The 23,624-nt window shown below is 30.6% G+C and overlaps 2 protein-coding genes across 7 annotated transcripts in view; both read left to right on the top strand.

Moving 5' to 3' along the window:
* The window catches only part of LOC113517205 (RNA-binding protein Musashi homolog Rbp6), a 659,940-nt gene that overhangs the window by 262,791 nt on the left and 373,525 nt on the right, over window positions 1-23,624 (top strand). For all 6 annotated transcript variants that reach the window (XM_052894657.1, XM_052894659.1, XM_052894660.1 and 3 more), the window contains one exon: window positions 21,130-21,214. In XM_052894657.1, coding sequence (XP_052750617.1) covers window positions 21,130-21,214 — 85 coding nt within the window. The remainder of the gene's footprint in view (window positions 1-21,129; window positions 21,215-23,624) is intronic.
* On the top strand, window positions 12,664-16,865 carry LOC128200624 (uncharacterized). The gene is made up of 2 exons (XM_052894655.1): window positions 12,664-14,210; window positions 14,735-16,865. Exon 2 carries the CDS (start codon window positions 14,740-14,742, stop codon window positions 16,609-16,611), a length of 1,872 nt encoding a protein of 623 aa, XP_052750615.1. The 5' UTR covers window positions 12,664-14,210; window positions 14,735-14,739; the 3' UTR covers window positions 16,612-16,865.

The following is a 23,624-nucleotide window of genomic DNA, read 5'->3' on the forward strand; positions in this document are numbered from 1 at the left end:
ATCTACACATACTAAAGGTTGACTGGTAGAAAATGCCTATAGCATTAAGTCTGCCTTTTGTACCATATTTTATTGGTCAATAAATAAATAAACAGCATAATTATCTTCATTTATATACATCACAAAATAATAAATATATATATAATATCTGAAATTCGATTTGAAAGTAATAAACTGTATATTGTTTAAAAGCTATCCAATTACCTATATTATTATGAAAATATTTTACCCGCAATCATTAATTGAAAGGAATTCTTTTATATTAAAACAATTCATACAGAAATTAAAATTTTAGTGCATGATGGAGTCGCGTATTTATTTTGTGGCTTCGAATGTATAAATAACATGTTATTCAAACAATTATGAATTTTATTCCTACCTAATTTGTAGTTCATAATATGGTGCCGTTATATACACTACAGATCACAATATTTAATTTGAAATATATAGTCTTTGTTAACATGATATGATACTATGTAGTAACATAGTATCTTATCATGTTATACATATTATTTATTACATATACATTATAACATAGTAGGATAGTAATCCTCACTGATCTATCCCTTTACCTTTCGCCATCGAGTCGAAGCTAAAACTTTTTTTGTAAGTGCATCGCGCTTACTTCGCGCGCATAGGTTGTGGAATGACCTTTTCTCAGTTTTTTTTTTAATAGATGATAATGGAACAGTAACCGGACCTGCGCTAATAGTATATGCTAGCGAGCCACCATTGAGAGATGATAGGTGAGAATGAAAAGGCAGGTCAGTTAACCCATCGTTATGAATGATCTGGAATTTAGCACGAAGTTTTCCAGGGGTGACCACGAGGAGGTCGACGTGACGGGATATATTTATAGTAATTTGATTAGTAGTCCACATTACTAACAATCCTGTTACCCTTGTTAGGTTAGGTTATGCATAGCGTAACAGTAGGATTGCCAGATTCGGATTTATCATTGCCAAGATAATTATAGGGTAACGCAAGAAAACGATATGTCGAGCAGAAATACGCTATAGATAGCAGCAGAATGCACTGAGAAAAATGGTGAATTGCAGTATACTTGTCTTTTAATATTCCGCGTCGTGCGTATTAATTTGGTAACTTTAGTCATACGCATACTCAAAACGTTGTGAAAAAATTTATTAGGTATTCGGAATCCGAGACAATAAAGTCTAATTACGGAACAAAACGCAAAATTCCGGAACATTTCTGGATTTTCCGACCATCTAGCAAACCTCCGAGACTATCTCTTTGCGATACAATACATACCCGTATATTATTATTAGTGATCTTCAAGAAAGAAGTCTACAGGGTTTTAAAAGGTCGATAACGCACTAGCAACTTCTCGTGTATTGCAAGTGTTAATGGTTGGTCGATTAGGATTATTTTATTAAATTCTGCTAATATCAGTTTATGTATGACTGCCAACATTTGAAGATTGACTACTATTATAATGAGTAGAAACGGTAGCCGCTTTTCATCAAGTCGAATGTCAGCTCATTTGTCTCTATATTAAAAATAAAAATAAAAAAATAAAAATATATAACAAAAGCTTATATTACAAATCTTTTGGGTAATAGAATGTTATAGCTAGGATATCTTTATTTTTAATTGACTCTCAAATTGTCCCCATTTTGATTTTCTATTTGTGTATATTCTTGTAGGTACTCGTATTTATTACGCAATTACGTAATTAATTTCGAACCAATATTAACAATTCTTTTTTGCAATCGATAGCACTGGCTTTTTTGTTAGTTATTTATTAACTTTGTGACAATTGAAGCCGGTCTAAATAGACCGTTATGGTGAGATAAAACTGCTTGATGCCAGTTCCATATTAATTTCATATTGATCGAAACAGCCGCGTTTATTTGCTGAAAGTGCCTGATACGAAATTCTATTTGTAAATATAAGAATTTACATTCTATATTAATAAGGCAAAATGTTAAGTAAGTTTTAAATGTAAAGAAAATTAATAAAAATAAATATTGTTTAAATAGAAACAAACTGAAATTTAACAATTGTGCTAAATTAATGTCCATAACACGGGCGATTCATTAAAATTATGACAAAAATAAATATTTCGTATCTTTCCTGAAGCTGTTACAGCAACTGATAAAATAATCTCTTAAATGTAAAAGTTTGCGGAGCTGTTTATTTGTTTATATTTGTTTAAATAGCTAATTAAATATTTGGACACTTCGATGTTGCTTTTAAATTTAATCTAGAAGCATTTTTTTTTGTAAAAATAGGTATTACGAGTATAATGTGGAAACTCTTCTTCAGTAGATTTATATATTGGACATCTAGAATTTAAGTACATTTTTTAAAATTCCGTACTTGCATTATATGGTAATTGCTGTGTGATCCGGTCTAAAATGGACCATCCCTTTCTCATGGGTGTCGTAAGAGGTGACTAAGTGAACTTAATAGGGATGGGCAGCAACGCTTCTATTAAAACATCACCAAAGACTAACTGAGATTGTTTATCCGCTTGCCAAGCGTGGCAACTATTGGCAAATTTACCTCCCCTCATGAAGCAGCTGATGTTTAGCAGTGGACAGATAACGGTTGATAAAGATATATATATATATATATATATATATTTGCAGAGGTGTCATACGTATTTATTACAGACGGTATCTGATGTAATAATATGTATCTTATTATTATGTTATATTTTCTGATGAGATTTATTTTGGACACTCATCTAATCTTCAAATAAACTGAAACTATAAATTATAATTTAGAATTCCGAGAGTCATATGAGCAGAATTAATTCCAAATTAATATAATAATCTATAATCAATTCCAACTGACATTTAAAATAAGTAAATATAGACGAAGTTGTGGGCGTTTATTAGTAATCATTACAAATATATTCGTCAAATATCAGTTCAATAAAATACAACGCATTAATAAATAAATGGTAATCAATATGTAATATGAACGTGGCTTATGTAATTATTAACTAAGCACACATTGGCTGTCGCGGTATCCTTGTACCCATTCAGTAAACAATGCCCATGCAGACTGTAAACAAATAATATATATGATGAATTATTGGTTTGTTGTCAGACTAATATAACTATGGATAGCATTTTAGTTGTGTTTATATACAACAGTTAATAATAATATAATTATGAATGCGAGTTTATCTGTTTATTTGTCAGTTTTTACAGCTTTATCGTTTTAATCATAGCTTAATAGTAATAGTCACAATATTTAACGTCAAGAAAGAAATAGGCTAGTTTTTATTATTATTTTGTAATAATTATTATTTCAGCCGTTAACGGGTCCACTGCTAAACCTATAAGGGGGGTTTTGCGGGTATTTGCTACGCTTGGCAGGGGGGTTGTCAATCGTAGATAGGATTTGGTGACGTTTCAAAAGGGATCCTGCTGTCTATCCCTCGACTATTAAATATAACTATATATATACGTTATTATATATTACTCCTCTCCATCCAAAGGGTGCCTGGAAGAGATCGTTTTTAGTGATAAGGTCGCCCATTGTTTTCTCATTGTCATTATTTCTTGTAATTGTTTATATTTAGAATAAGTTTATTATTGTAATCTTTTGGAGGAAACAATAAAGAGTATCTATCTACGTTAATAACAATAAATACCATATTATTTTTTTAAATTATTTACCTACGGTTACGATTTTATAAGAATATTTTGAGCTTTTGTACAATCAATAAAAAATGGGTAGGTTTAAAGGTATATATATATATATACCGTATTTCAATTAAACTTATTGTGCCCTTTACTTATCGAGACCCTTTATAATTGATCGTTCTAATCAAGCTACTTTATTAGAGTGAAGAGCTTTTTTTATTACAAATTGTATTGCACCTTCTTCTGCTTTTGATGATATCATTCCTTAAAAATTGTTTTTGTAAATTTATGCTATTGTGTTTAACACTATGTACAAGATTAGTGATAATAGGTTAATCACAGATTATAATATATTTATCCAATATTTTATATGTAATTTTTACTCGATGGGATGCTTCAGAAAATTTAAGGTACAGTGTTTTTCGAATTTTTAACTTCATATTTTAAAGATCTTTTAAAAGGAAACCACGATACGTGATATATTCCCCATTTCTAAACCGACTTGATTATATTATTTTTTCAACATAGTTTTATCATATATTAGTTCAATATTAATGTGCTTTAAAAATTCATAATTTTTCTAATTGATCACATTAATAAGATAGTGTCATCTTTAATTTTAAACTTTAATTTGGTATATAGATACTATTTACCTGTAATCACGTCGAATTAAGGCTCGCTCGTGAATTTAAATACATATATACTTTAGTTTTTAGAAATCAAGGTTCTAGAAGCTCCAGGACACCTTATAAATTTTAATTAAGTGTTAACTTGAGTCACAAATCTGAATGGTTGATAAGATGCCCTAGTATTTTATAAACTATTTCAACAGATCTTAATACTTATTTGATAAATTTAGTTCGTTATTTTAGCTGTTGAAAGAGTCAGAGACAAGGAGTCATTACAAATCGCTCTTTGATGATAATAAACACCGTTATCAAACAAATAATTTGTGAGAAGGTGGTGGGCTGGCCTCCTGGCACGTTGTATTGAATTATACTCGATGTAATGTGAATAGGGAAAATCAAGTCATCTAAATATAAAAAATCATCAGAATAATACTTAATTAGGGATTTAATTCAATTGTTGTAAAAAGTAACTTTTACACTGTTTTAAATGACAGCTAATTCTTATCGTATGAATATTTTAAATTATTCACAAACTAAAAGGCATTAAACTAATTTGAACTTACATATGGAGTCCCCTATATTCACATAATATCTATACCATAATTCATATTACAGATACCTACTAGTAAAGCTAAGAGAATTAATTGAGCATTACAATACGTCGCAATGCTGTAAGCAAACATGGAAGCTAGCTTATCAAGCTGGCTCACAGCTCGCACGATATTGCTCCAAACATCGCCCAAGTTTCAACTAACACAAATGCAACTCGCGAGGTACTAGATAGACTACAGTGCGAGTATGGTTTGGTAATAAGAACACGCTATGTATGGTTAGTATGGTACAACCGATAAGCTTATGTTGCGATATACAGTTCCATAAACACTTTGGCAGTTTGACAACCACTGTTTTGTATTTATAATAGAATCCTTCGTTTTCTCCATAGTTATTTATGAACCTTTTCTACTTTTCAATAATATTATAAAACAGAAAATCTGATTTTTTGTTATTTGATCATAGTCAAATTGATAAAAAAGATTTGAAAGAATTTAATGAACAGAGAGGGTACCTATATATTTACAAAATGGATGATTTCGTTATTGGAACAAAGACAAGTACAGATAGACAGAGATACAAAAAAATACTGTTATGGCTTCTGTTGCTCTTAAATATCCCTCATATTACTTTTTTTTTAAATATTTCCTATGTACAGACATCGTCTATTTACAATTTTATTACAGAGATTACATTTGATTTGTTTTCTTTTTATTGATGGAAAGTGATAACCGTCGCCTATAGACATGAATAGGTAGTAGTTATAAAAATAAATTTTTAAATAGAAAGTTAGTGATATATTTACAAAAATATTTCTTTCATAAATTTTATTTTATTTGTTCAGGGAATAAAGACAAAACATCTTAAACTTCGGATTAATTCCTGGAAAGCTGGATTTTTGCACGAGCCTTCCTTTAAAAATCCCAGAAGACCTCAACAGAACGTCTATTGCTAAAAATATTAGACGCTAATTTTCTAAATTATAAATTTAAGAACTACCTACTACTTTTGATACAAGTGACTATTAATGAGATTTTAGCAAACGCACACTATTTATTATGACATTTCACAGCATGTAACAATTTTAGCAGTATACAAGCATACAGGCATGACATTTTAAGAATTTTGTTTAGAATCATAAAGGTCCATAGAGACGATAGTTATATTGACCATAAACAAAAACCTTTAGATAACCTTTGCACATATACGTATGTGTTGTAGCATGCAATACTTTATTATGACTAAACAATAATGTATAATGGAAAATGTCTTTCATCAGATTTCAAAATTTCATCAAACATTGGAAACATAAAAGCAAATTTTATCTACTGAGAAAATGTTCATCACCTACGTAGAAGTTTATGGTCCTAAATAAAATTACTATAAATATATGTAACGCTAAAAATGTATCACGTAATTAAATATTGCAATAAATGGTTTTCACGCGAAGGCTATAAGAGGAAGGTTCATGCAAAAGTCCAGCGTACCTCATTGTATATAATGTTTTTAACCCTTGTAGAGAATAATTATCAAAGCTTGCTGATTAATTACATAAGTATAGGTAACAATCACATAGTTCTTAAGCATAATAGAAATTATCGATATAAGTAGCTTACAGAAACCATGATCAGACGCGTTATTTTTCACTTGGCTTTATTTTTACGCGGGGCTACATCGACGGCTGCTATCGAACGGGATTCTAATCAATTTAATTTATCAGGGATCCCCCAGAGGCGGCCATTCACTTCATTTAATGCGCGTATTTTGCGGCAGAGCTGATTGTTTTGAACCATTCGGCTACACGGTCCATTTAGATTAATTATTGGATTACTTAATTTTGCAGAGGATATTTGTAGTCTACTTAGTAACAGAATTATATGCATCTATATTATATGCAAAACAGATTGTTCACGCGCTGCTGGGTTATCAATTAGCTCTAATTAATGATACTGTTCGTTGTTGCTTACTACTTGAGGGTCGATTTATTATGCTGTAAATCAATTTAGCTATGTCAGATGTCAGCCAGTATACTTGTGGACTGTCGAGCTAACTAATACAAACGAAAGCTTGGCCAGTCGATATCAGGCGCACCGGTACGAAGCATTAATTACCGTCAAGATTAAATAAGAAAGTCGGTAATCGAAGAGCGAAATAAGGGTGGAATTACGACAGCGCGGCATTTGTCCCGGCAACTAATAAAGGAGACAATATTGCACTCGATACGTATAAATGTGAGAGTAACATTCGGGGCGTGATATTAATTCTGCCTGTAATTGCTATCGGTTTCCACCCGAGGCTGCAGCCATGAGCCATGAATACGGGAGTTACCGCTATTTGTTCCTGACGTTGCGGTTTAGGGTTTTACCTCGAGCCCGCTTCTATATTTATTTTCTTCGAGTTTTGTCCAAACACACAATAGGCGAGTGGATTATCGGGCTCATTTCGATAGTTTGGGCCTAACGCTGCGGAAAACAATGGGCTTATTTCAAATAACACTATTGTGTGTTACATGCAATTAACATCGCGGAAATATATAAGCTTTTTATTCAATAAATTTACGACTTGTTAGATTTTATGTATGTTCCCAATTGTTTTACAACAAAATGTTTATTAGTTTTGTAAAATTCACTAAAGATAAACAATTATTATCTATTCCTTGTTCAATTCTTAATGTAAACTGTTACTACTATAAACTACTAATAACAATTTTATAATTTTTCATCATAACAATTTTAAGCAGTAAATTATTACACACAGGCTCCCTTTAATGTCATAAGTAGTTTACTTTAACCACCTTATACTTTATACCTTATATGTAATACGAGGTTTCTATACGAGATACTTTTTACCTCGTGATTTGAAGCTAATCCGAGCTATGTGATCAGAGTTTCATTAAATAATTGAAGACAGAAATGTTGAATAAAATTAGATTTAGAAACTTAAAGAAATAACAACATTATTGAATGAAAAGACTTACCATAATGGCAGATAATACAAAAGTTACATTTCTTGAAGTAAAAGACAGCTAAATTAATAAATATAACATTATCTATTGCTTTCCATTTTATTGAACTTAGACAGAAAAGTATTTATTACTATTTAATGATAACAATTGTTTATTAATACACTTTTATAAAAACTTTATTTATGAAGTGCACAAATAATAATAAGTCACGAATCTAATTATAAAAAAAAAAATAAATAAAACAAACCTTATTTTGTTTCAAAATTTCGTATTTTATTTAATAATTTACAGTATTTTTAAGAAACAAAACTTGAATAATAACCTCATCTGCGCTATTGGCATATGTTATCAAAGTAATAATGAGAGATAATAGGTGAAAATGAAATTAAGTCATTGACTCACCGCTTATGCGTTATAGTCTATGGCCTATCGTGACAAATTTATCAAGAATTAACCACGATGGTGTTTGGAAGGTTATAGATATGAAAGTCAACCAATATTATAGACTATATTATCAGAGTCACTAAAGTTAATCGTTACCAATTCTCTTCTCTCCAATAACCTATGCAAGATAACTGTACATTAATGCTAATATCTAAATCTCGTCATCCATAAATTAAGGGTGCGTGGTTACGATAGCTACCGGCTGGGCCGTTTAAGCCCCATTGTGCATAACCGAAGAGGCCAGAAAACCACAACACAGTCCCGCTAAACTAGCACTGTATCGTCAACAGTTAATTAATGATGTCGTTTAACTGGCCCTGCCTCCATGAGGCATAAGTTAATATGTTTAAAAATTTGATAGGAATACGTTTTAGGATATACCCTCCATTTAAAATAGTTACGGTAATTAGTTGTTTGAAATTTAAGAACTAAAAAATAAATAGTAAGTTTATTGCGAAATATATCTTGTATAGTTAGGGTAATGGTTAATTCTTTGTATAGTAATATACACATGATTTTATTATTTTCAAATTACCATCTCTATAAATTTGTAGTATATCTACTAATATGAATAAAAAAGTTTTTGAGGATGGATAATTATTTGTTACTGTTTCACGCAAAAACTGCTAAACGGATTTGAATTAAATTTGGGACAAGTTTAGATTATATCTTAATTTAGAACATAATACGAGTATACTTTGTATACTAAGTCACGAGGACGAAACCGTAATAACAAATAAACAAACAAATCGTATACAACTAGTAATTCATAAAGTATTTTTCTTACGCTGATCTTGATTAGTTTCAATAACAAGTACATTTTGTTACGCAAAAAAACTAGTGAGTTTAATAGCTATAACATTTAATGATCAGTAAGTAAACGTTTCATAGATACGTAAGGCTAACAAGATGTAATAACGTCAAATCATCCGCAATTAGATTTTACTTCGCTTATTGCAGAATTTATGCATCACAAGAAGAAAAAAAAATAGCAGCTGTTATCATCTCAATATTATTATAAAATGGACGCTGGAGCAAATCCAATCAATTTAAAAAAGAATAATGTATTATAGATGTAGTATATCAGTCAGAAGAATTATGACCTTTATATTTTCGGAAGTCGCTTAAAACCATTTCAAATATTACAAAACAAAATTATCCATTTTATACCAATTATTACGTGTATCGGTATTTATGTACTTCCCCATATTTGTTTGGTAACTGGATTATTGGCTATTCCTAATTTTCACATCGCTTTTCCGAAATAATACCAATAACTGTAAAACGACTGTGGTCCATTCAGAGCTATTAAGTCTAGAAATCGGTTAACGTAATCCTAAAGCTTACGAGAAGAGGTACAAACTGGTTAACCACTCTAAAAATCGGACTCTTTTTTATTTTTATATTTGAAGTTACAAGCGATTTCGTTTACAAGAAATCTATTATCACTATTACGATCTAATTCAATAGAATTTAATGAAAATGTAAAAAACAAGTAATTGATCCGATAATAATGTTTCAATTTATTCCTAATTTAATTTAGAGAGTATTTCTGTAATCATTTCAACAAAAGTTAGTTATATTTCATTGAGTTATTTCTTAATTGAACCTATAGAATTCGCTTGCTATGGTGTACTTTATATTATCCAACGCATCTATCTTCTTTTTCTTATTTCTTTTAATCTTGACACGAAGACTACAATAGAGAAAATACTGTCTCATTGGTTTGTACGTAGATTCTAAACTCATTACACAATACCGGAATAGTTAAGTTTTTCTTATAGTACTTATTTCTCAGCTGTATTAAAATGGGTATCGAATTATAATATAAAATAGTATAACTTATCATTGGATTATACGTAAGAATCATAACGAAATCCTTTTGAAGATTGCAGAAACAGGAAAGAGTTTATGGAGGGAAAAGTATTTTTGGCTAGAACTGCATTAAAAATGTGCACATAGCCTTTTATTATCAAACAGATATTAATTCAATGAAAGGTAACTAGATGGCACTACTTACTACATTTATAAGAATAGTGCAATTTTCTAATGTTGGGTAATAACGTTTAATGCTTTAAAGTCAGCACGACCGTTCTCAACTTTGATAGTGGGACTAATAAAATTCGACGTAATTTAATATATTATATTTTTGTACAATATATGATATTTTGATCAATGTATCTGTTACCGCAACAATCGTATGATGAAAAACATTTATAAGGCTATTATCACATTTGCAAAGGAGAATTGAGTTGTTCTTGTAAGAGGAAGAAAATAAGGCACGTCCCCTTAAAGATAAGTAGGACGTAACTCCATTCGGTAAAGGGCCTCTCCACTCGGTACTGCAGTGTACCCAACTCGGTGAGAGCTACCTCGTTCCTCTATCGCTGAGGAGATCGGACGAGATAGGGGTTATTGGTGAAGAGGAGCGGGTCGATAATAATTGGTCGGGTCACGTAGTCGGCTTGATGCGCGGTGTGAACGAAGTCCCTCGTTATTTTCAATTTCCATACACGAGCGCCTCCTATATATTTTCGTACTAGAATAAGAAGTTTATTAAGTCATGAATCTTATAAAGACTTGTACTGATTTACGTGACCTAATATATTTTAAACTTAGAATAAGTAAGGAAATAATATCATTTTTTTATTATTTTTAAGCGATTTAAAAATTGAGAAAGATCGCATTTAGTCTTTCCTGGTTTTTTTTTTTAAGTTATAAATTAGCCAATTGTGAAACGATATTGATATTAATTTATTTTGTATTACTTATATGATTATTATGGTATAATATTCAATCCATATAATTATTTTAATAAATACATAAACAGTATTTATTATAAATTTTATAAAAGTCAAAGTTCTAGTAGATTTATACGAGTAAAACATACCGTAAAAACATAGAGACTCATAAATTTCAACGATAAGTTTTAAATATTTAGATATCAAACTTAGCACTTCGTAAGTAGTAGATATACTATATAATATTATATATACTTTAAAGAAGATATTATAAACTTATGAATATTTTTAATTAATTTCGTAATAATTATCATACATATATACAAATTCATCAATAATATTATAATAATAGAAAATACATGTTACAATTTTTTTTTTCTTTGTATTTTATTTATGCCAATCTGTATATTTAATTTATGTCATAGGATTTAAATTCATCAACAAAGACGAGATTAACTTTGTTCGAGCGAATAAAGCGACGTAAAACTTTATACATCTTGTTTACATTTCTATAATTGTAGTCAATAATTGAATTCATTTATTCAGTTCAAACTTCTTTAAGCACTTATGAACCGAATCGAATCTAGTAGCAATTCCAACTTTTAACTAATTAAAACAAAGATTTGTTTAACGTTTATTTCTTGAGCGATATAGGTTTATATAGAATGAAATAATAAATAAATAAGTGCCACACAATTACACCAATCGCCTGGTATTCTAATTAGGACATCCTGCTAGGAACCAGGCAACCAGAACTATTTTTAAATGCTACTATTATTTTTGGTCTACTCAGACCCTAGTCAATTTAGAAAAGTTAGTTTTCTAAAAATTACGACGAATGAAAATGACCGACTGAGAATCAAATCTGGGACCTCACTACGTAAAACAAAGTGCCTACCGCTGCGTTACAGAGATCATCTTCGAAAATTGAAATTATTAGTATTGTTTCAATGAACCGACCGAAACGCAATAGATTGAAGCTCTATACTAAATTAAAAACACGATTCGTTTGAATATCAAGGCTGTCAAGCTGTGACGATCTTATTATCACCTGTATATGGTCACAGGTTTGAACCCTGCATAAACATATGTACGTCACGAGAGTATGTCTCTTTATATTCGTCTGGGTATTTTCTGTATTAAGTATTTATAAAAAAAAAATAGAATATTTTTATACAATACAAGCTTCGCTTATTTTGGGATTAGACGGCTCTCTGTCACATGGTATAGTGGTATTTATTTATCGAGTGAGATATTTTTGGTATTGACTTAGTAAAATAGTTTCTAAATATTTTGTCGGTTTTCGACGCACATTTTCTTTTATTTTTGCTTACAATTTCGATTTCATCATGTACCTGTAATGCAAAATAGAAATTAATCTAACGTAAATGTGAATGAATTTCACTGATAATATAATTTCAATGATAATACCGAAGATATTTGTGAAATGAAAAAGGCTTTCCGCCTTTGGGTGTGATAAGGAAAATTCGGCTATAAAAGGCTCTCTGTCACACATTAAATATATTTTAGTATATCTACTAATTTTATAAATGTGAGATTGTGAAGACATCTTAATGCTTGTTACTTAAACACGATTAAACGGCTCAATAAATTTGAATAAATGTTGGTAGATACATAAAATACACAGTAGATTAATACATAAAATAGACTTTATCTTAAATCCTCAATACATATGTCACACAAGTACAGATGGGCAAAGCACCGGGTTTAAACCCGGTGCTTTGGTAAAAACCCAATAAACACCCATAAACTCCCATAATCACCCAAAAAAATAGGTTTTTACGTATTTTTTTGAAAATATGTAAGTAATACCAATAAATTATTTTTATAAATTGTATTGATCAATTCTACAATATTAAATAAAACGTTAACTAATAATATTTCAGGAAATTTTAAAAATCTATATATAATAAAATGAAAGTAATTAATTTTCAGTGTTTTCATGTTGCAGTTGATCAACATGTTGGCCTTTTGCTTCCCGTAGATACTTTAAAATTTCTTCATAACACCTCGTTCGCACACATGGCCGTATATATTTAAATTCTTGAGCCACTAACAGTCCGAAATACTCATTTCTTTTATCCTCTTCTCCATAAATTAAGCATTTAGAACAGTTTGTTTCTTCTTTCAGTAAATTTTCTTTTACTTTATCCTCGTTTTTTTTCTGTGTTGCGACGACGCTGGGTAAATCATCTGGACACTGGGTCTCACTATCGCCAAATATATTTGGAGATCGGCTTCGGCTACGGCTTGGCAGACATTTTTTTCTTTCTACAATTTTAAATTAAATTTATTAGAATAAATGCTTCGAACACACGCGATCTAAGTACCTTTTGTGTTTATTATACCTTACCTACCTAGGTATAAAAAGAGTACTTACGTAGATTTTTTTTTATTAACTGTTTTATACGAAGATCTTGATCTCTCAAATTAGCATCCATTTTACTTCCAGTGATTATCAACTAAATTAATAATCCACAAAGTATTAAATAACGTTTTTATGAAATATTTAGCACAAAAACAATACCCTTTAAATATCGATCGTCAGTAACTGTGGCTGACTTACCTATATTCTAGCAAGCAGGACTGCCAGATGTGAAGGGGAAATCCCCAATAAATTGTTGCATGTGACTGATGATGTGAGCATGTTCGTTTCATAATAAAAATGTTGCCAGGTAACCAAAAAGTCGTATGTTTTTGTGCGAATTACGATCATAATCTTTACGATCGTACATTAAAAAATAGACAAATAATAGTATGAGTACGATTTAAATCGTATATCTGTCAACCCTGCTAGCAAGACAGCGACAAAATCACGTTGCATAACAATGTAGCCCAAGCTTATATCTTATGAAATATACGGAAGAGATACGGACTTAGAAAAAACAGAAATGTTGTTCTTTGTGGAAGTCATTGATGAAATTCTATGTATTTTAGCCCGCAAACTTTCTTCAAACAAAAACAGCGCCATCTAGTATCGAGTTCTGTAATTATCTCTTTGTTTATGGATTTGAAGTAAGACCGCCACGCATGCAATACATTATGACTGGGGATTCCCCTATTCGTCGACGCTGAATATGAGGCGACGACAATCACTGTCAAACGTGTTCACTATTACTCTGACTCTGGTAACGTGACTTCCTGGTAACGTGTTAGGTAGGAAAAGCAGTAAAAAAGTGCATATTAAGGGAGCAGATTTGAAATAATATTTATACTTAACAAGAAATAATTAAAGGTAAGTGGATTTTTGAATGATACAATTATATCATGATCACTTAACAATTTTAACTTAAAATTAGATGTATTATTACAAGCTTTTATTTAGCTTGCGTTATGTAAATAAAAGTATGTAGGTATGTTCGTATGTTGATGCAATTATCCTCAATCCTCAACCGACTGGGATAAAATTTTCCATACACGTTTATTTTGGATGATAATGCATAGTTAGCTGAGAGTCGTCATTGGATAATAATGGTGGATAGCCTAAGATGTGTACTAGATATTTATTTTTAACATAATATGCGTAAGTACCTAATCGAATTAAAGAAGTTGCTGAGAAAAATACAGAACAATACGATAATAAACTAGCGTCTGCGTTTAATCCTCCGAGGAGATGTAATTTTACAAAGGTTTTTTGTATTTATTTTATTATTTTTTTAATAAATTTATTGTAAATAACAAGAAATAATCATTGTAAAAAAATAGGCACTCTATTGTTGAATTTTCGTCAGACCAACTAATCATCGTTCATTTTTTTAGGTTCAATGGGGAGACCTAAAGATTTACGCATATGGGAGCACTACCGTACTTTACCAAACAAGTCTGTTTCTTGCAAGCTTTGTAATAAGGTCTACAAATTCAGTAATGCTGCCAAAATGCTTCAACATCTTATCACTTGTCCAAAATCTCCAGAAACATTAAAAGACTCTATGAAACTTATAAAAGATAGCTCGTCCAAAACCAAAATGTCTGGACTGTCAGAGATAGAGACAAATGATTCTTTTATAAGCCCCTCGTCGTCTGCTAACACTACAATAAATGCTGAGTTTCAAGACACCGATGATCATATAAAAACAGAATTAGCGAGAGCTATATTTGTAACAGGGACGCCATTATCGATGGTGCAACATCCTTTATGGATACAATTTTTCGAAAAATTGCAACCAAAATTTAAAATACCTTCACGTAAAGCTTTAGCGACAAAATACTTAGATAAAATATATAGAGAAATGCGTTTTGAGTTAAATGAGGAACTAAATGCTTGTAGTTACTTACACCTTCAGTGCGATGGCTGGTCTAATTTAAGAAATGAAGGAATAATAAACTTTCTTATATCAAAACCTCAACCTGCATACGTTAAAAGTTTGAATACAGAAAGTAATCCTCACACTAGTGAATACCTTAGCCAAGAAGTTGAAAAAGTAATGAAAGTGTATGGAGCAAATAAGTTTCTTGTACTTATTGGCGATAACGCTAGAAATATACAAAAGGCATTCGAATTAACAAAACTCAAATATCCACATGTTGTTCCTCTCGGTTGCTGTGCACATATCCTTAACTTGTTGTGCCAAGATATTGTAAAGATACAAGAAGTAACTGTGTTTATTATGCAAGCCATAAATATAATAAAAATTGTTAAAAGGAGTCAACGATTAAGTTCCTTGTTGATAAAATCAAGGCAGGGTGAAGATTCTACACAAACACTAAAATTGCCTTGTGCTACAAGATGGGGAAGTCATGTTACTTCGTTAAAAAGTTTGAAAGCAAATAAGATAGCTTTGCAAATATTAACAGTTAGAGAAGATGTGGTAATTTCAAGAGATATTAAAGATTTAATTCTAAGTGATGATTTCTGGACGAAGACAGGGGAATGTATAAGTATTTTGGAACCAGTCACTGAAAGCATATTTTACTTAGAGAGCGACCAGAATCGTTTGCATCGCACATACATTACATTTAGAGATGTACAAGCTAAGATACGTTTTGCATTAAATGAGATTTCGACATTGAGCGAAGAAAGCAAACAGCAGATTCTAACATCAGTATCTTCAAGATGCAATATGGCAATGAGGCCAATACATTTTGCAGCATATATTCTAGACCCCAGGACTCTAGGAGTCGAACTTACTCAAGAGGAAGAACTTAAGGGTATGGAGTTTATCTACAATTTAAGCCAACACTTAAGTTTGTCAAATGTAATGGCAGATTTGGCGTGTTATAAAGCTAAAGAAAACTTTTGGGCCAGAGGATTTGTATGGAGCTCATTAGATAGCATTGAGCCCCTAATATGGTGGAAAGGTATTTGTGGTTCCACTGAGTTAAGCAAAGTAGCGATTCGTATTCTATCAGCTCCCTGTACTTCGGCAGCCACTGAGCGTTCCTTTAGTATCCAAGGCTACATACATAATAACAAAAGAAATCGACTTACAACTGAAAGAACTGAAAAAATTTCATTCATTTGTTATAACTGGAATCTTAAACATAAAGCTGAATGCGAGGACATTCAGTTTAATGAAGAAAATACCTTAGAAGCTTTCATTGAGCAAGTAAATGAACATAACAGTTTAGACGAAATAGAGCCTATCGAACCTATACAATTCATCGCTTGTAATAACTCTGAATCTGACAGTGATTGACTGTAGTTTTACATTTTACTTTCATCTCTTTCTTAATAAACTCAAAATCAAATTAAAAGTTTTTTATTCTGTAGGCTGCATAATAATATTGTCTATGTCCAGTATAGTGGACGTCTTGCGGCTGAGATGACGATGATGAAGTACAAAATCATAAACACCCAAAAATTTGGGTGTTTATGGGGTTTAAACCCAATAAACCCAAAACACCCGGTTTTTACCCACCAGACTTTAAACCCACCCAGGTGGATTGCCCATCTCTACACATGGTATAGTGGTATTTATTTATCGAGTGAGATATTTTTGGTATTGACTTAGTAAAATAGTTTCTAAATATTTTGTCGGTTTTCGACGCACATTTTCTTTTGAAAGTACTCCTTTAAAATGATGCTTACAATTTCGATTTCATCATGTACCTGTAATGCAAAATAGAAATTAATCTAACGTAAATGTGAATGAATTTCACTGATAATATAATTTCAATGATAATACCGAAGATATTTCCGTGAAATGAAAAAGGCTTTCCGCCTTTGGGTGTGATAAGGAAAATTCGGCTATAAAAGGCTACCTCACACATTAAATATATTTTAGTATATCTACTAATTTTATAAATGTGAGATTGTGAAGACATCTTAATGCTTGTTACTTAAACACGATTAAACGGCTCAATAAATTTGAATAAATGTTGGTAGATACATAAAATACACAGTAGATTAATACATAAAATAGACTTTATCTTAAATCCTCAATACATATGTCACACAAGTGACATAATCAGTAGTTTAATTTTTAATCTGTAATATTGCGGGTTGAGGTTTATCAGGATCAATAACAGACTTTTATTTTAAAATAAATGGAATATAAAAACAGATAACAATTCTACAATTTTATCATACTAACCCGATACAGTAACATATATTTTTTTATTTTTAATTATACTGAATATAACAATGAAAATAATATTAAATTAAAAAAAAAAAAACATTTTATTATTTAAAAGTCCACGTTATTTAATAAAATTATTACGTATTAGAATTTATTCCAATTGTAAATTTATATTTTCTATTTTATGAAGTAGGTATATTATATTATTATTTTGTAATATAAGTATCCATTTATCAGTTTTATTTAATATTTTTAGTAAAAAAATAATTCCAAAATTAATTTTTATTTCTTATCTAACATTTATTATATTAATTAATTTAATTTTTAATAAACACAATTTTCTGATATCTAAATAATTAAATAAATTTTAATTTGAACTCATTTATTATTTCTAGGAATACTTACCTCGTTGGAAATATTAAGAGGTGTATTATTATAACATGTCTGGCAACACCTGTAGGTAGCGTGCGAGGTACAACGAGAAAATGGTATTTCCATTTTTACAATTTCAATTTAGTATTAATTCGAGTCTCGGGTACGGTTGGGCGCGCCGCCACATGTAAAATATGGATCGGCTAAGTGAAATTAAAATGCTCTATAAATTGTGATTTTTGCAAGTCCTAAAGTGGAGAAGGCTTTTTATTATTTATCGCCCGCTCGCCCGTGGGCAGCAACCGCGAACTGAAAATTGCATTTTTTTTATAATATTTACCTTGATAATTCTTTGAAGAGCTACTCGTAAATGCACGGGTAATATTCGCCGTCATTAATTTTGCCACTTATGTACCCTCAAATATTATTTTTATGTTCTATCAATAATTCATTGTTTGTTGGTGCGTGCGTGTGTAAGTGAATTTTTATATTATTAATGACTTTACAATTTTTTATAGCATAAACTCATTGTCGTGTACATTTTGCGCACTGTATCTAGCCTACGATGCTCAACTTAGAGTTTAAATTTCTTACTTACAAGTAACAGAACATACCCCAACAGGTCAATTTATTTTAATCTCTTTAAATGAAGTTTTCATACAATAATGATTACATTACATTATGTGTGTTAATAATAAGAACTGGCAGCTTCATTACCTGTAATAGTTGTTATATATGGTAATTCGACTTCAAACTGGTTCCCCTTAAAAACCATCGTCAATTCTAGATGAATTCGATATTAGAATTGAGACATTTCGCTCTCTCGAATTGCAACACTAGCGACACAATGGTTACATATTGTTGTTACAGATGCATATTAGTGTAACTTGATAATGCATTTTTTTAAAGTTGGCTTTTTGGTAAGCTACTTGTCGTACACGAGTGGATAATATGAAACATTTTACAGAAAAGACGAAAAATCATTTTGAAGATGATATTTTCTACATCTCAAATAGAGGTAAGCGTTGAAACGCAAAGAGTACTTGATCAGTAGTGGGTCACGAATTGGGTTTAAAATTTGTTATACGTAAGTACTATATAATATAAATAAAGGATTATTTTATCTAGGATTCTTCTTTACCATACGAAAAATATATTGAGCCTTATGCACACACATTTTCCTGGTTTCATACTAGACCGTCTTATGCTAATAGCGACCCGTAACAATGACGGCATTATTTATGCCACACCTGGACCCCGGCCAAATATTTGTATGTCATATGTATTATTCCACCACAGAAATCAAACTGACCGTCTATTTCATAGACAAATCGACTATTTGATTTGCAAACATTTTCACATTCTATACATTTTAACATGTTAACTTACTGATGAATACATTTAATATTCATGATAGTAACACAACCGAATGAATCATTTTGATAAAAACTGTTCATTCATATATCTATGTACGTAAATTAAAATGTTTTCGATAGGTAATTTTGATTGTCCATTCAGTAATTTAGTTTCAATCGAAATAACAACGAAAAACAAACGTGTGCATATTGCTCTGAAAAAAAATAGCGACACGTCCTCTTTTATCAGTATGCGTGCATTCAATTGTGAACACACAGTAATGAACGTTAAGATATTTCGTATGTAATTACTTAAAACTTATCAATTAATTTAGGTAAATCACTTTTACAACATCCAATATATGTGTCACTAAGTGAGCTATTATATTTATATTAGATGTTACGAACATAATCGAAGTTAGATAACTAACGAAACAATCTAGTGCGATTTTATGATCAGTAGCTAGTACACTGGTCGGCTTCAGATTGAAAGGCGTAAATTTGTCTCGGGAGCTAATATGAATTCAGTATTGCATATACTTTGTTTCTTTTTACCTCGTATTATAAGAACAGACAATTCAGTTAAAAAACAGAATTTTCTGCCAGGTGAAATGTAGAGATGTTGAGTCTTACGTTCATCATAATAAGTAAACAGTTGAGAAATATCCCATAAAATATTTTTTTTTAGTACTGTAATTATAATTTATAAATTCTATAATGTAATGAAGCTAACAGAGACATTTGTCAACTATTGTCATTGTAATGAACGTAAGACCACTGCATTTCACCAAGCAGAACATTCTTTTTTTTCTTAATTATTTTTTCTTAATATATAAAAAGTTCTGGACTATAAATTATAATTTATATATATAATATATACTTATTATTTTTAACCATTTTCGAAATTACCAATTAAAAAAATAAAATTAAACTAACATAAAATACCAGTGTTTACTCTAACACTAGTAATAATAAGATTCGTATACAACTAAATGAAAACATGATATATTTTATAACATCAACTCAAGACAACATTAAGCGCGCATACATTCGACAGATTTAATATAAAATCCAATGGAACATTCACCTTTTTAAATTACAAAATAAACTTTAAAAGATTTGAACAAAATAAATAGTAGCGTCATTAGAGTTGCAGCGGCGATTGCGTCTCGCAATCAGCGAGACAGCTCGTATCGGCCTGTCCTCTTCTTTACGCCCGCCGTACTACACAGAGACGTTTCTAATTTTTTATTCCACCTCCAGTCGAGCACTATTAACCTTATTTGTTTCTTACCGTATTACGAGAAAACTGAAGTAAGTACAGCTAGGAACAGAGTAAATAACAGCGTCATTAAAATTATAACGTTGTCGCAGTGAACTGAGTTTAACCTGAAGTGTATATTTATTGTTGTAAATTGCTGATGCCAGTACTTTTTACGTATTTTTTACGTCTCACCTATATTCTCTATATTTAACTTTCTAATTACCATATGTAAATGTGCCTTGTAGTTCTGGCATAGAATAAGCCACCCTTTTTCTTCTTGTGGGTTTAATAAGAGGCGACTAAGGGAACTTCAAGGTCGAAGGATAAGCAGCAGCGTCTTTCTATAAACATCATCAAGGTCTAACTGCGGTTGCCAATTTGCCTGCCAAACGTGGCAACTACTGACAAAGCACCTAATAAGGAAAGATCTATGTTCAGCAGTCGATAGTTGACGGCTGAAATGATGATTATGATGATGATACGTAAAATAATAAAAAATAAAGGTAAAATTTTTTCTACATCTTTCATCAATTGTCTGAATTTAGATATTTATATTAGCTTAATATGTTAATACTATCTGTCTGTACGCCATCTTAATACTAAGTTATGATAATTTAATTAAGACAGCTATTTATATTGTTTCAGGGGCTTTGGCTTTATTACATTCGGCGACCCAGCTAGCGTAGACAAAGTATTAGCTCAAGGAACACATGAATTAGATGGCAAAAAGGTAAGTCCGGCAAGTTATATTATTAAATATACATAAAAAAAAACAACTCTTCACTCTCTCTACTGCTTTGCTTGATTACACCTAGATCTAGATGGCTCTAAGTGATATATATGAGGATTTTTTAATGCGTGAAACTGAAATGGTAACCCCGCCTGCGCTATCGGTATACACTGGCGGGGCACCAGTGATAGATGATAGATAAGGATGAAGGCAGGTCAGTAGGTCCATCGTGAAGAATTCGACAAGAATTAGCCACAATTATTTCCAGGACTTTTTAGGACAGTATTTGAGGATATTAAACATATATACACAACAGTAAATATTTATAGAAGCAATTGTTTTTTGTTATTAATACCAAAATATAAAAAATGTAATTAGGTTCTGACTTAATACCAATGTGGTATTACCAAAAGATAATATCTAGACAAACAAGACTATAATCGCATTACGTACATTACATTTATATTATTACTATCTAATAGATATACGTAACGTAATAAGAAATAAATCAAGCTTCGGTCTGGAATAATAAGGAAAAAGGTTCCCAATTAATCGTAACCGGACATTATTCTTCCCAAAAAACAACAAAAAATATAATGTTTATTTATATTAGAAACCATTACAAATATTGTCTTTTATTTGTGATGAGCACACTTAAATACACAGTTGGGGGATTCGATACAATAAGATTCACCAGTCAAGTCGGAAAGTAAACATTATTTTGTTTATTTACGTGTAATGTATGTAAACGATTTAGTACTTTGTCACGGTGACATCGTAGATAATTTCTAACATTTTAAACATAGAAATCATTGAGTGGTTAATGCGATAAGGTTCATTTGGGTATTGAACCTTGTTGCTTTAGTACTGACATTATATTATACCTGACATTATATAGTATATATATACTGACTTCATCGACTATAAGTTGCTTTACAAACAATTTAAAAAAATGGATGTTCTCAATTCGGCTATATTTTTTATGTTTGTTATAACTCCGTCAGTTGTAAACCGATTTGGAAAAAAAATTATTATCTGAAAGGATATATTTATAGATTTGTCTGATAGAAAATAACTAGTTTTGTTATAATTGCAGTCTGTTTTTTTTTTTTTTTGTGGAATACAATTTAATTATTAATAATTACCACATAGGTATGCATTTTTATAATTAGTTTCTGTAATTAATCTAGCTGTATCCCGCAGCTCCTCTCACGTTAACGAGGATAAAAAGGTGTTACGAGTATTTATGTTTTAATCCAGAGTATTCATTTACATGCAAGATTTTATTCAAATACGTGCATTTTTTTTTGTTTTATCACAATTAATTGTGACACAATCATCCAAACATCTTCACAAATCACATTTTTTATTAGGAATAGTAAAATGTATGATAATATTACTTTATATTTAGTTATGCAGTTTTCTAGATATTATTTAAGAGGTTGTTTCTTAAAAGAAGAACTGACTTCAGTCGTGGCAAAACCAGTTATTTTGAATTATATTTATTTATTAACTAACTCATTGATCGGATTTTGATAAAATTTCTATGTGACCAATCTAAAAGTATATCTGTTTATATAAAAAATAATTAATTTTCTCTTCTAGTCTCTAAGAGTTAAGGTAACAACCATAAAGAATACAATTGTATTGAGAATGTCCTCTTTTTTTAAGTCGACTAAAAATTCACATGTATACCTTTGAAACTTTAAATACCTTACCCTAGCGATTTACGCTACATTGACAGATCAGTTAGTCCGTAAGGACAAATCTTCACAGATATGACCTTGGAGCCTTTTCTTATTTTTTTTATCGCCTACAATTCTGTTGAAAGTTTGAAATAGTTCCAAACAAGCGTGAGTTGTACTCCCACGTGGATTTTTAAAACTTAACTTGTTTCGAGAAACAGAGAAATACTTCTTTTAATGCTCATTCCGTAGTCAATATTAGAACACATCTAATTTTTCACGTCGCTATTCGCAACCGAAAAGGACAGGTCGATTACTTCATATAATTTATTGACTGCCTCACCAAATCCCTGAAGTTAAATAACGGACCCTTAGACAAATAAATTTGATTTTGTTAACATACATTCTGTGAAATTTTTACTGGTAAGAAATGTACTCAACATTCAGCTTTTCTTATTATCTAGTTATCTTTTAATGGATGTTGGCAATCATAACGACGTTCGAGTCTGTTTCAATGAAATTGAAGAGATTTTTAAAGATAATTGATATTACAGTGAGTTAAATATTTGTGCGCCATTTTTCTAAAGTACACTTTTATTCTTATTTAATTGTATATCTTCATATTAGTTTTCTTTTAGCATGTTAAGAGAATCTAAGAGCAAGAGCTTACCTCACCTTATTCTTCTTCTAATTAATATTCTTTTTTACGCCCAATTTGACGTCAG

This window comes from Galleria mellonella, unplaced genomic scaffold (assembly GCF_026898425.1).
Source record: "Galleria mellonella isolate WM207_F2 unplaced genomic scaffold, CSIRO_AGI_GalMel_v1 utg223, whole genome shotgun sequence".
NCBI classification, from domain to species: Eukaryota; Metazoa; Arthropoda; class Insecta; order Lepidoptera; family Pyralidae; genus Galleria; species Galleria mellonella.